General features: G+C 40.0%; 1 protein-coding gene across 1 annotated transcript; it reads left to right on the forward strand.

Moving 5' to 3' along the window:
• Positions 1-573: 573 nt before the first annotated feature.
• On the forward strand, positions 574-8,319 carry si:ch211-171h4.3 (serine/threonine-protein kinase SBK1). Its single transcript, XM_027008310.3, has 4 exons — positions 574-853; positions 2,456-2,600; positions 2,760-2,962; positions 7,499-8,319. The coding sequence occupies exons 1-4, from the start codon at positions 848-850 to the stop codon at positions 8,171-8,173; spliced, it is 1,029 nt and encodes a 342-aa protein (XP_026864111.2). The 5' UTR covers positions 574-847; the 3' UTR covers positions 8,174-8,319.
• Positions 8,320-15,427: the final 7,108 nt, after the last annotated feature.

Consider the following 15,427-nt stretch of genomic DNA (forward strand, 5'->3'; position numbering starts at 1 on the left):
TAAACAACTTCAAAACTATAACAAAAATACAATACATTTAAGAAATGAACACAATAAAGAAATATGTACCAATTGTGAGAAGGAGCTTTGTCACTGGAGTGCTGAATATGACCCATGACTGGTTGGGTTGTGTGCACAGTGGAACTTCACCTAGGGTGCCAAGTAACGTCAGCAGCACCTCTGCCCTACAGTGATGTGTCCTGTGTCTGGATGAGTTTATATCCATACATGTTTCTTTATATTTTAAGTTTTTTTGTTCTATTTCTGTATTTACATAAATATATATATATTTCTGAATATATGTGTATAATTACTATAAAAGTAACAAAGTAACAAAACATAATGATAAGTGTAATATTCCTGTGTCCGTACATGTGTATTTGTTTTTAAGCACAGCAATATTTAGCTGCAGTAGTTAATTCACAGTAAGATAGTAATATGAACGTGTGTGCATGTGTGTGTGTGTGTGTGTGTGTGCGCGTGTGCATGCTTGTGTGCACATGTACGTGTGTGTGCTTGTGTGCACGTATACATGTGTGCACTCTTGCACGTGGCAGTACGTTTATGAGAGAGTGCAGAGAGAGGCAGCGTATGGCAGTATAAAAGCTGAGGCAGAATGTAGAAGAAGGATGCAGAGCAGGGAAAACACACGCGGAGAGCCACAGATCAAGTGTCTGTGTGTGAATAAAGCGACAGGGGAGACAGCAACACTGAGACAACCTTCCGATTTACAGCCAGCTAAACTTCAAGTGTTGACCTCAGGATTTCCCTGGAATCAAGCACCTGCAGTGGGACTTGTAGGGATCAAAATCATTGAACATCTCCAGAACTTTTACCTACTGCCAATATGACTGTAAGTCATCAAATTCACAGCATGGATGCAAATCTCACCTCTTACTTGCTAAAAATAAAGTTTACATTTCACAATTTACTAAATTGGAATGATTGTAAAATGTTTTAATCTATTTATACAACAAAATGTTTATTATAATAGTTTTTATATTATAGATAATGAGATAATTTTGGCATAATATTTAATACCTCAGTATATATGACTTATTTGGAATAATAATAATTTTTTAAAAATATGTTAAACAAGTAGAAGCACAATATTATATACCATTTATAGATTATGCTAACAAAATGCACCGAATTATTTCGACCTATGAGCTAAATGTATAACACAGTTACTAATCCAGAATAATCTAGTTATGAGTGATACATCGTAATATATCTGGGAATATTATTTATGTCAAAAAAAGCACAAACCCACTTTCTTTTACAAGTACAGTGTAAATGTCATGTAATCTAAAGACATTAATCAGACCAACGGGGGACGGTGTGTGATCTGCCACCTGTTAACCTTCCTTGAGTCTTCAGTCACACAGAAGATTACATTTTACTTAATCCAACAGGTGTAGCACAGCCCTCTTATATAATCTAGTAGGTATATCAGACCCCTCTTACATAATCCAACAAGTGTAGCAGAGCCCTTTTACATAATCCAGTAGGTGTAGCAGAGGCCTTTTACATAATCCAGCAAGTGTAGCAGAGCCCTCTTAGTCCCTTAGTCCAGTCCCTCTAACTCATCCCCATCAGATTAATTCGCTGCTCGATTGAAACATATAATTTCCAAAAGCACCACCACCATATGAATATAATAAAGTAAGAAACACTAATTAATAAATACTCTTACTAATATTTTAAAAAATAGACAGATAAACAGCAGTAACCCAGGTTACAAAGCAATGTTTTTTGTTATGTTAGTTCTTTGGCAGACAGACATTTTTTTATTACATATTTTGATCTGTTCACAGATTATATATTTGTATGTTATTATTATATATATTATTATATATTGGTTCATCAGACAGAACACTTAATCCTTATGCAGTGAAATGAGGGTGTAGTGCATATCTCCCTGCACTTGGGTCCCAAATATAGACTGCCAGGGGACATTTGAAAGGTGGCGATTGAATGGATTGGATGCCTGATCCTTAGAATGGAGTTCCAAAAGGCTTTCACAACTATTAGTCAACCCTTCTTGTAAACACCAGGATATATCAGCATGGGCTGTATGGATAGAACCTCGCTTTTCTGGGTTACTGATGCTACCAGACAGGCTGGAAGTCATCAGAGTGATCACCGGCATGCTTGTTTTTGGCTGTCCCTGATCACACTTGATAAACCGACAATTCAACTGATCCTCTCATCCTGGTAAGACCTTATTATAACACATGGCCTGGATCTGGTCCTTTGGAATGGGTTGAATCAAAACTGTGAAAAGCCCAGGATGTGGCCCAGGCACTGGAGTCAACGCCTTACATTTGCCATAAATTCAACACAGAAATGACACGAGCCTGTGTCTAGAACAAGTGGGTTTGCTAACTCTATCAAATTGCAGTGGAGCTCACAAATGTTATCTCTTCTCCTGACTACATAACAATTCTCCCAGGCTGCCATCAGACTTTTAAATGAACTGTGTCACCTAACCGCTCAGTCGTTGACTTCACTTGATCCGTCGGACCACTATCGGGTCATCAAACTTCTGGGTGAAGGCTCATATGGCAAGGTCATACTGGCAGTGCACAAAAAGAGAGGTCAGTAAATGTGGCCTTTTTTTGCATGAAGTTGTTCTTGCTTTCATCTCTCCAGTTCTTACACACCCAATGTCCGCTGATCAAACTGCAATTGTGTTTGCACCATTCATTTCCTCTCCATTTCCTCTCCTGACATCCCTGTTGTTTTTCAAACCTTAGGCACTCTGATGGCCTTAAAATTCTTCCCTCGTGACTCCACCTCTCTGCTGTCCTTTCTGAGGGAGTACAATCTGTCCCTGGCCTTCTGTACCCACCCATCTCTCACGTCTGCTCTGGGCATCGTCTTTTCCACCCCAAATCACTATGTCTTCGCCCAACAGCCTGGCCTTTATGGAGACCTGTATGATGTCATTATTCCTGAGGTAGTTAAATGATTCACCATCATTGCCCTCCATGAGTTTAATTTTAGGTTTTATTATCATTCCTTCATATTACTTAGTATACATTGGTAGGAAATGTTGTTTCTTTGCCGCCAAGAATAACACAGAAGCACAAACAGGACTACAAAACTGTCAATGCACAACATAACAGTGCAAAAAGAGTGCCGAAGAAGCAGAAAATACCATAAAAACAATTAAATACAATGCTTTAAAAACCTTTAAAGTAGAAAGGACAGTGAGACAGTGAAAGGACAGTGAGAATACCATGGGTCAGATCACACTGGGCACACTGACAATTAAGGGTATTGTATGGCTGCGTGTGTGTCATCTAGACTATCAGATGGAGGCAGGTGCCATAGGACATCTGTAAACTGTGAAAAACCATACAGCATTTGTCAAAAAAAAACAAAAAAAAAAACAGGTGGGAGGAACATCCCCAATAGCAGCCACACAACTGGAGTAAGTATATGTAGCAGCACACTAGTCAATGTGTGACTAGTGAGTAGACAAACCTAGTGATCCTCACAGCTTTTGGGACAGTCTAGGACAATATAATTGCTACGACTGGATGACTAACACTGCACATGCACCTAGATTACACACATGGTACAGAAAAAGACAAAAAGGTACAAATAAAATTTATTGATCTAGTATGGTTGTATCATCTCCAAACATCTTTGAGATCAAAATAGCAGACAAATATGTAGTTACAGGTGGTGGAGATAACACTCCCCTGAAGTCCTAGCTCAACGTGGCTCTGACAGAAAAGGTCAACTCTACAAATTTCTTACATCTTGTCAGGACCCATGCTATAGGATAAAGAGTAAAAACACTCACTACACTACAGACCCTCACTCTGGATATATGATGGACTAAATGCAGACCAGACATATTTAGACAAAGCAGATGTTAGTCACAAATACTATCAAAGAAAATAAATAAACAAAACCATAAATAAAACTCTAAACTAAACCATTAAGCACTAAAGTATTTAATTAACTAAACTATTAACCTAAATACATAGGGTGGAATCTGTCTACCCAAGGTGTCTAGATAGGATAACTCTATGAGAACTCCTGCATGGTGACATGTACGGGCATACCTAGTCTGACCTACCCTATTCCTGATCCACAAGGGAAATGGTTTAATCATTTCATGATCAATAATAGTCTCAGGGACAGAAAGCAAGAGAGAATGAGAGAAAGAAAGAAAGAAAGAGAAAAAGGGAGAAAGAGTGCCACATAACAGCACCTAGTGCTGTAGTGCCTAGCCAAAAGGAGAGAAAGAGCTCACCCAGGAGGTGAGTGTCCAGCCAAAAGGAGACAGAGCTCACCCAGGAGGTGAGTGTCCAACCAAAATGAGAGAGAGACAGAGCTCATACAGGAGGCGAGTGTCCAGCCAAAAGGATACAGAGCTCACCCAGGAGTGTCCAGCTAAAAGGAGAGGTCTCCCCAGAATCCATGACCAGCTCTTTAAAGTCAAGTTTCAAGTTTCAAGTTTGGTTTATTTGTCACATACATAGTCATACTCAGTATAACTCGCAGTGAAATGGTTGAGAGTGCTCTGTCCAAACTGAGGAAAAGAAAACAGGGGTGCATAGAGAAATATAGATATTCTATATATGTGAAATATATATATATATATGCAAAGAGAAATATATATATTCTATGTATGTACAAAATATATTAACAATGTCTGTACAATATATGTATATTATGATTACATACACAATGTACAATGTATATTGTTGTGTATATATGTACACAATGTACAGAATGTACAGATCCATTTTGTAGAATAACAAAGTTACATGGTGGAATAGAATATCTATATATATACAGTTATGTTATATGGTGGTGGTGGTCCCCACAGTTTATCAGTTTCCCTGATTCAGGGCCCGAATGGCCTGTGGGAAGAAGCTCCTCTTCAGTCTCTCTGTCTTGGTCTTCAGGGAGCGAAAGCGCCTCCCTGACCTCAACAGAGAGAAGAGTCTATTGTTGGGATGGGTGGGGTCCTTCACAATCCTCCTGGCCTTGGTCTGGCACCACTTGTGGTAGATGGTCGGCAGGTCAGGAAGTTCCATATGAGTGATGCACTCTGCTGAACGCACTACCCTTTGGAGTGCTTGTCTGTCCTGCTTGGTGCTATTTCCAAACCAGACTGTGATGTTCCCCATGAGGATGCTCTCAATAGTGCAGGTGTAGAGGTTCCGCAGTACCTTGGAGGGCAGTCTGAAGTCTCTTAGGCGTCTGAGATGGTAAAGACGCTGACGAGCCTTCTTTGCCAGGGAGTTGGTATGGCGGGACCAGGACAGGTCCTGCGAGATGTGAACACCAAGGTACCTGAAACTATCTACTCTCTCCACCGTGGTTCCACTGGTCCTCACAGGTTGGTAGTGCCGCTCCTGCTTCTTGCTGCAATCCACGATTAGCTCCTTTGTCTTACTGACGTTTAGGAGGAGATTATTTTCCTGGCACCAGTTTTCCAGGTGTTTAATCTCCTCCAGGTAGGCCCTCTCGTCATTGTCCGAGATCAGACCCATGACAACGGTGTCGTCAGCAAACTTGACAATGATGGTGGAGCTGGAAGTGGCTGTGCAGTCGTGGGTGTACAGTGAGTAGAGCAGGGGGCTTAGGACACAACCCTGAGGAGCTCCAGTGCTGAGGGTGAGGGTGGATGAGGCGCAGTTGCCCACCCATACTGATTGTGGTCTGTCTGTTATGAAGTTGGAGATCTAGTCACACAGGGATGTATGCAGTCCTGGATCCCCCCAACTTAGTAGTGAGTAGGGAGGGGATGATAGTGTTAAATGCTGAACTGTAGTCGACAAACAGCATTTTAACATAATTTCCCCTCCCTTCGTCCAGGTGAGTCAGTGTAGTGTGGAGCAGATGTGCAATTGCATCGTCAGTGGAGCGGTTGTGGCAGTATGCAAACTGCAGTGGGTCCATGGAGGCTGGCAGTGAAGATATGATGAAGTCTCTGACTAGCTTTTCAAAGCACTTCATCAAGACTGATGTGAGGGCAACAGGGTGGTAATCATTGAGGTCGGAGGGTCGAGGTTTCTTTGGGACGGGGACGATGGTGGATCGCTTGAAACTGAACGGGACGATACCGAGCGTCAGGGAGAGATTGAAGATGTCGATGAATACCGGGGCTAGCTGATCTGCGCAGGCTTTGAGGACCCTCCCGCAGATACCGTCTGGTCCCATCGCCTTCCTGGTATTCACCCTTTTAAACACTCTCCTCATGTCACTCTCCGTGATGATGAGAGGGCGCTGTTCTCTGGTGGGCCCTGCGCATGCGCCATTGGCTGCGCCGATAGTACCATTAGCACTAGCGCTGCTAGATGTAGCCTTGAAGTGAGCGAAGAATGTATTCAGCTCGTTCGCCAGAGACTCATCCGCACTCAGTCAGCCCTCTGTTGCTTCCTCCTGCAGGAGATCAGTGTCTTCAGGCTCTGCACCTGTGGTCCTAAGAACCAAAGGGAGCCTACATGCTACTGCCTGCAACATGTCCTCATGACATATCACACAGAGTGTAATGTTTCTATCAAGTGAGTGCGGTGCAGAGGGAGAGTCAATTCATTGGAATAAATGACACCATGTATATGTATTATCATCAACATTCAAAGAAACAGAAGTATCTGACATTACTAATTTCAGGTTAGCAAATGGCAGGGTAAAGGTAACCATACACCTTTACTATAACTTTGAGCATAATACAAATAAAATTGGCTCAGTGTAAATGTTTTAACATTAACATATTAGCATAATATTCCTCAACCCTGGACAGAGGTCTGGAGTCTTTAGTTTTGTCTCAAATGGCTTGAAAATAGTGGTTAGCTGCTGGACAAAAGCAAACAAAACAAAATTTCAAAAATAACAGTCATGTGGGTGAAGGCCTTAAGGCTGGTCTGAGCACATTTTCAGATTCTAGCCATGCGTCTAGGTCTGGGCATTTTTAAAGGTATCCCAGTTGGTTGAATTAAGGCAACCCAAAGGGGAATAAAAGCCTTCAGAATTAAATAAGGAACCATCTGCTTTTTAGGAATAATCCTCTGGCACATGAACACGGGTGCTTTTCTTATTTGGTGTAAAAATGGTCGTGTTAAGTTCTTTCTCATGGGGCACATGAACCCTGGTTATGCTGCAAGCCCTCTGCTACATCAACTTCTCAAGGTCACATCAACACGTCTCAAAATGACATTTAAGAACATTTAGAAATGGCTTGCAGCTCACATTTTTTATTTGTTATTAATAGATCATTCAGTCCAATACAGAAGACATGGTAGCATTAGTTAGCACATCCATCTCATTATAGAGTGATTAAACATTTAAAGAAGCAAATTCCAGAAGTAAAGAATACAGAAAATTCCAGAAAACCTGTTGAAATTTGGAGTAATAAGCTGACGGAAAACACATATGAAAGTGCAGAATTGCCAATTTCTTTAAGCGAAATGCAACAAAGGCTGAATACCTACTTCTATTGAAGCCTGTGAGTGTTTTCTCTTTTTAGATGGGTTTGGCAGAGACTTGCGTTCAGAGGGTGGCCTCTCAGATCAGCGGGGCTCTTTCTCATCTCCACTCTCTTGGTTTTGTTCACCGGGACGTCAAGCCAGAGAACATCTTCCTGTGTGACCGAGACTGCCGCTGGGTCAAGCTTGGCGACTTTGGCATGGTGAAGGCAGTGGGTACAAGGGTGCCATGTGTTTGGTATAGCTCCCCATACTGTACACCTGAGGCCGAGATAGCAAGGAAGAAGGAGGAGACTGAATCAGGGTCCTCCTCTGCAGACAACAATGGGAACAAGAGACAAAAGAAGGCCCAGAAGGAACAAAGTAAGTGTGTGTTGGTCTCAGTAGAGGCCAGTACAGATAGCTGGGCATTAGGGATTCTCATTTATGCAATGCTAATGGGAAGACTACCCTGGGCTGAGAGCATTCTGGACAATGTGGCATATAAGGAGTACTTAGGTTGGCGCGAGCAGGAAAGGACACTAACCGAGATGAAGGGCTTGTACGGAATCAAGGACGGCTGCCAAGTAGCCCAACAGTTCAGAGCATTCACACCTCTCGCCTGTTCATTATTTCAAGCATTTCTGCACCCCGAGCCCAAGTTTCGCGCTACGCCAGAGAAGGTGCCAGGATTCCTCGGAGAAGCATGGCTGCTGAGTGCAGATATTAGTGGATGAAAAAGCTGAAAGACAAATAAAAACAAAAATAAAAAATTAATGACCAACCATCTATTCAAATAAATCCATATCTGTTATTAGCAGCTATGCTTGCAAGTGTGGAACACAGACTGTTAAATTTTGAATAAAAATGTTTGTTTAATCTTCATGTTCATCTTTACATTCGCCTTAAGGACATATATGTAATATTTCATTTATTACATGTTATGCCAAGTTATTACATTTTAGTGTCAGAGACTGAAGTGAGCTTGTGTGCTTATTAGTTTTCAGAGAAACTGGGTGTTGTATCACATTTGTGACTGGTGTCATCAAATTTGGCAGATTATATTATTGTATTAAGTTTTATTATGGAATTATTGTATACTAGAGTAATTTAATATGTTATCTTAGATTTAAAGTTAAAATGTAATCAAATGCTGATCAAATTATTACTAAATGTAATAATTGATGACTTCCTAAATTAATTTCACACTACGTGCAACCAGATCCCTGTCACCATTTCTACAGATCACTGTCACTATTTCTACGTTTGCATACCCAGGCTATTTCCTGCTCCATGAAAGACCTGAATTCAGCAAGATCCAATTGTTTTTTTAAACCCTGCCATGTAAAACTAATAAGGAACACCTCTCCTATTTCACTGACAGGCAGACACGCACATAGACCGATAAGGTTCAAGTCCCAGAGAGCTATCCCAGATTTATAAATATACCCTTACAGCATTTATTATACACTAGCAGCCATCATCACCTTACTCATGCACAGACACAAACAAACACACACACACACACACACACACACACACACACACACACACACACACACACACACACACAGACAGAGAGAGAGCAAACTCTCAGAGCTTTACTATGCTAACAAGAATAGAACACTTGGAAATACACACAAACTTTAATGTGTAACTGTTATGTTTACATTAAACTAGTATTAGAATTAGTATTAGAATTACTAGTATGAGAAAGGTCTAAATTCGTAAATAAGACATCTTGTTATGCACAGATAGTTTAACTAGCTTACTAGGAGATCATTACTCAGGTTCTGTATGCTATTCTAACTTCTGATGCCATATGACCTTTAACTGGATATGGCTTCTAAAAGCATGAGTATATTCAAAATGTTTGTGTAATGTAGGATGTACTAGTTTTTTTGAGTAAAAGTTAATGTATTAATATGCCCCTTGTTAATATGCGCATCTATGTGTGGGTGTGTGTGTGTGTGAGTGTTAATATTAATATTTATTAATATTTACATCCCTAACATTTGCATATACCAGCCCATGTTCTAGCCCAGACAATATTAACATAGACCTGCACAGCTGAAATGTCAGCAGTTTTGCTCCCTCCTACCTGAAAGTACAAGTGTCACTGCACCGTATCAAACCCTCTGTGCCTTAGTCATGTTTGACTTGAACTACGCCCTTCATGAGACAGAGGAGACCACACCTCAAGACCCTCTTCTGCACCTGCATCCGTTAACAGTGGAATTAATGTCCACTATTTACAGCAGAGTCCCACTCTACCTCAGTGTTTATAAAGGTAGTCTGAAGATTCACCTCTTCAAAAGGCATTTGAACAATCCCTAGGTACTTTGGTGGAAACCAGCACTTATATATTTGTCCACTATATAGACATAAGTATTATTGGGACACACCTGTTAATCACTGAATTCAGGTGTTTCATTTAGTCCCATTGGCACAGGTGTAGATGATCAAGCACCAGCCTTTACTGGAAAGGCTGTAGAGGAAATCTCATTTCCTCAGGTCTTTCAAAATATCTGCAACAAATGCTAGTCTCTGATTATTTAAAAACAAATAACATACAAATTGCAAATGGCAAAGCATATCAAAGTGTAACACTGATTTTTGATATGTACCTTATGTTAATTTCAGGGCCCCTTATTGAATATTCTCCTGTGTATAGATTGCTAATTCAGTGTTCCAGACAAGTATATGTAAAAATTTATATTCCATATATCTGCTGGCCTAATTTTAGAAACAGAGCATGTTGTCAACATCTAAAATTAAGATTCCACATCCTAGCTATATGGGCCAGCATTAGGAAGGGCCTTGATAGACTTACTATGAAAAGTATTTGCAAATGACCTCACATTTAAGTGGGGTTAAGATGACTGTCACAGTGTGCAAAATATAATGTGTTTCATTAAAAGCTTAAAGAGACCCGGAAATAATATATAAGATCCATTTATTTTGTGTCATCCTAAAAAATGTTAAATACACTGTATCTAACAAACAGATACAGTTTCTTAGTCATTTGATAGAATTATGAGCTGGACATATTGACAAGAAGAGAAATACATTGGATACTCACTTGCTCTCTGTTGTGTCTGTCCACACAAGGCCTCTGAGATTGTATTTCCATCTTGTGTTTGATTGAAGAACTGCAGAGCCCTGTGACCACAGGACTAAAACTTGAACAGGGCTGCAGTAAATCACCAACTATCTCTGCCAGGAGTCCTGATTGCTTTTATACACAATCCTTTCCTAGAAAATTACTACATGAATGAAAGGAACTTTAGACTCTGGCTGGCTATAGCAGAAGGATTACTTCATAAGAGACTAAAACACATTTCTATAAATTATGCTGAACAAGAAAGTCTGTTAAATGCTATACATGTTTAATGTGAATATAAATGATGATAACTCTAATGATTTCTCAAGTGCTTACTTGACACCTTGCTTGCTACTGCAGACTAGATTTACATTTACATTTACATTTATGGCATTTAGCAGACGCTCTTATCCAGAGCAACTTAAAAAGTGCTTTGTCATTTATTCATATAATATCCTAGTACAGTACAGTAGGGTAGAGTCCAACATACCAATGAACTAGAATACTGTAGAATACAGAGATCACTGCTGATACCTAGAAGTGCAAAATCCATAAGGTCTATCTTAAACAATGATAAGTGCTATAAACAATAAGTGCTAGAGTTTGTTAAAAACATAAAAAACAGCCTACAATAAGTATTAAATTAGTCAGTCAATATGGGAACCTATACTTCCTAGATATACTTCCTACTAGATATACTTCCATGTTGTCACAGTTCCCTTAATGTGTCGTTTATTGTATGTGTGCTTGATGTCTTAATGTGTCGTTTATTGTATGTGTGCTTGATGTCTTAATGTGTCATTTATTGTATGTGTGCTTGCTCCTTGGGACTCATTTTCAGTTTGGGGTCTATGTTTTCCTTTATATTTATGCACACATCTTTGACATTACGTCTTGACATTACACCTGTCACTCAATATTGCTTATAGACAGCAGAACTATTAAAAAAAATTCTCATGACATACAAATAGCTAATAAGGCTAAATAACTATCATCTACTAGCTGCTCTGTCCTAAAAATAGATATAAAAATGTATGCCAACGAACAGAATGCACAAATACAGTTTTTTACAAGAGTTGTTGTCACAAAGCAACTTTACAAATGTTCAAATCCAAGTTTCCAGTGAGCAAGCCAAGGGCAACAGTGGCAAGGAAAAACTTCCTATAGCATGAGGAAGTAATAAGAACAAGTAAGAAACAGAAGTATTTGAGTTCCTAAAAGTCCTTGTCTGGGTTCCTGGAAGCCCTATGCAGGTTTCAATGAGTGTGTGTGTGCGCATTAATAACACACATCTTTGCACGCCTTCCTTTTATTTCCACTGACCTTGACTTCAGTTCAAGTTTCAAGTTTCAAGTTTGGTTTATTTTTCACATACACAGTCATACACAGTAGAACGCAGTGAAATGGTTGAGAGTGCTCTGTCCAAACTGAAGAAAAAGAAAACAGGGGTGCATAGAGAAATATATATTCTATATATGTACAAAAATATATTAACAATTTATATACAATATATGTATATTATGTTTATATACACAATGTACAATGTATATGGTTGTGTATGTATATGTACACAATGTACAAATTGTACAGATCTATTTGTAAAATGACATATTTACAGTTTTTACAGTTTTTAAGTTACATGGTGGAATAGAATATCTATATATATATACAGTCATGTTACATGGTGGTGGTGGTCCCCACAGTTTATCAGTTTCCCTGATTCAGGGCCCGAATGGCCTGTGGGAAGAAGCTCCTCTTCAGTCTCTCTGTCTTGGTCTTCAGGGAGCGAAAGCGCCTCCCTGACCTCAACAGAGAGAAGAGCCTATTGTTGGGATGGGTGGGGTCCTTCACAATCCTCCTGGCCTTGGTCTGGCACCGCTTGTAGTAGATGGTCTGCAGGTCAGGAAGTTCCGTGTGAGTGATGCACTCTGCTGAACGCACTACCCTTTGGAGTGCTTGTCTGTCCTGCTTGGTGCTATTTCCAAACCAGACTGTGATGTTCCCCGTGAGGATGCTCTCGATGGTGCAGGTGTAGAAGTTCCGTAGTACCTTGGAGGGCAGTCTGAAGTCCCTTAGGCGTCTGAGGTGGTAAAGACGCTGACGAGCCTTCTTTGCCAGGGAGCTGGTATGGCGGGACCAGGACAGGTCCTGCGAGATGTGAACACCAAGGTACCTGAAACTATCTACTCTCTCCACCGTGATTCCACTGATCCTCACAGGTTGGTAGTGCTGCTCCTGCTTCTTGCTGCAATCCACAATCAGCTCCTTTGTCTTACTGACGTTTAGGAGGAGATTATTTTCCTGGCACCAGTTTTCCAGGTATTTAATCTCCTCCAGATAGGCCCTCTCATCGTTGTCCGAGATCAGGCCCATGACAACGGTGTCGTCAGCAAATTTGACAATGATGGTGGAGCTGGAAGTGGCTGTGCAGTCGTAGGTGTACAGTGAGTAGAGCAGGGGGCTTAGGACACAACCGTGAGGAGCTCCAGTGCTGAGGGTGAGGGTGGATGAGGCACAGTTGCCCACCCGTACCGATTGTGGTCTGTCTGTTAGGAAGTTGGAGATCCAGTCGCACAGGGATGTATGCAGTCCTAGATCCCCCAACTTAGTAGTGAGTAGGGAGGGGTTGATAGTGTTAAATGCTGAACTGTAGTCGACAAACAGCATTTTAACGTAATTTCCCCTCCCTTTGTCCAGGTGGGTCAGTTTGGTATGGAGTAGATGTGCAATTGCATCATCAGTGGAGCGATTGTGGCGGTATGCAAACTGCAGTGGGTCCATGGAGGCTGGCAGTGAAGGTTTTGATGAAGTCTCTGACTAGCTTTTCAAAGCACTTCATCACGACTGATGTGAGGGCGACAGGGCGGTAGTCATTGAGGTTGGAGGAGGGTCGAGGTTTCTTCGGGACGGGGACGATGGTGGATCGCTTGAAGCTGGATGGGACGAAACACGAGTGTCAGGGAGAGATTGAAGATGTTCAGGGAAAATGTTTTGTGTTGATATTGTTTGGCTTTGTAATCATGGCAGAGAGAACATTTTTCATCATGAAATTACACTACTGTACAAAATCACAGTATTTGTTATGGCATTCCAATATCTGTTTTAGCATTTACCATTATCTATTTTTGGTACATTTTTGTTGTACATAAATTTACTAGACCAAAGCACAGTTACTGGACCAAAGCTCAAATCTGCAGTGTTTCTTTTAGGTGTGATGATGTCTAGGGGGTAAGGTTGGAAGGATGATTTCCTGTGTTTGGTATCTGTAATTTTGTCCATGAAATGACTCCTTTTAGCCTTCTGTCAGTTTTACCCTTCTGTCAGTTATAAACTCAGTTCTTGTCTTTGATAAGTGGTCATTTTTGATTACAAAATGCTACTACCACAACTGATGATCAAAGTAAACAGCTATAAATGGAAATGGAAAGCCAATGAGAGCGCATAGCAAACAGGTGAAGACATTCACTGGGAACCAGAAAAAAAAACAAAAAAACCCCAAAACAATATTCAGGGGACAGTGACCTCTTGTGGGGAAACTCATATACATGAGAGAGATATTCTATGTCATGCAGTCAGTTTGAGCCTTGGTAACATTGTCATCGTTTTTAATAGTCACCTACAGTACCAGTCAAAAGTTAGGACACACCCAAGTGAATGTTAGGTTTTCATAGTCATTATAGTTATACACATTATAATCTAATGGGTTATGCCTACATTTATTAAAGTTAAATTCATTTTCAAGTAACCTTTATTCAACTCATTCTTCGTTTGAAATTTGTCTTTCCCAAAAAGAGATGAGAATTATTAAAAATACATCTTATTGTGGATTAGGCAAATTTCATGGTAGGTTGATGCCACTTTTTAAATCTTAAAAAAAAAAAAAAAAAACAACAACAACAAATATATATATATATATATATATATATATATATATATATATATATATATATATATATATATATATATATATATATATATATATATATATGAGCTACCCCTGCCTTACAGGCTAAATCTTGGCTTGAAGTAGCTTTGGTGAATTATCATACATTCATTTATCATTTTACATGGTGCAAATCTAAACTGATACACAAGGAAAACAAGAAAAAACTGGGGAAACACATGAAGAAAAAACATCAATAATCAGTGAGAAGGGAGTGTGATGGCTGATGGTAACATATGTGTAAGGAAAAGCATCACAATATATTTAGACAAATAAAAAAGAAATACAGTAATATAACATAAAATGTTTTGGGGTTTTTTCAATTTAAGAATAAAATTTTATTTACGATTGCACCATTTTTCTAATCATAAAATGCCAGACTGTAATGATTGCACACACAGATGAGGAAGAGGATCCAATCACAAGAGGTTTTAATTTTTAAATCAAACAGATCAGTGGAGTCAGGCAGCTATTCATAGACAGGCTGTTCCAAGGTAATTAACGCAGGGCAGAGTCTGGGGGGGTGTCCAGGGGTCAGGCAGGAAATGAGGTCTGAAACACAGGCAGAAGTCGAAAACCAGAAAGACAAACATGACTGGAATGCTCAGTATGCAACAGTTGGTTGGCAATACTTTGCGACATGAATGCGAGGGAGGGGTGTTTAAGTAGGGGGACAGTGATGAGGAGAACGATGATGTGGCAGTGTGAGGCTGAGCGTGGTTCCTGGGATTCATTAATATGAAGTATCTGAAGCCACACAGCCAAGTTTAACACACATTAGTGAGATAACTCTATTACTCTGTGTTAAGAAAGTACATTTAGTTCATTTTAACTTACACCTATGTTACATCTAGGGCTAATTTAGGATAAAACCTGACATCAAAAGATAGCAGAAGTCATTCAGTTGCAGCTACGTCGTTCCTGCATTCATGCAGCGCATACAAG

Source organism: Electrophorus electricus, chromosome 2 (assembly GCF_041902795.1).
Source record: "Electrophorus electricus isolate QZ-2024a chromosome 2, ASM4190279v1, whole genome shotgun sequence".
Lineage (NCBI taxonomy): Eukaryota > Metazoa > Chordata > Actinopteri > Gymnotiformes > Gymnotidae > Electrophorus > Electrophorus electricus.

Excerpts from the sequence above, each read along its gene's own strand:
- si:ch211-171h4.3 (XM_027008310.3), top strand. Across the intron at positions 2,601-2,759 it reads GGCAGTGCACAAAAAGAGAG|GCACTCTGATGGCCTTAAAA; the intron begins GTCAGTAAATGT and ends TTCAAACCTTAG. Across the intron at positions 2,963-7,498 it reads ATGATGTCATTATTCCTGAG|ATGGGTTTGGCAGAGACTTG; the intron begins GTAGTTAAATGA and ends TTCTCTTTTTAG.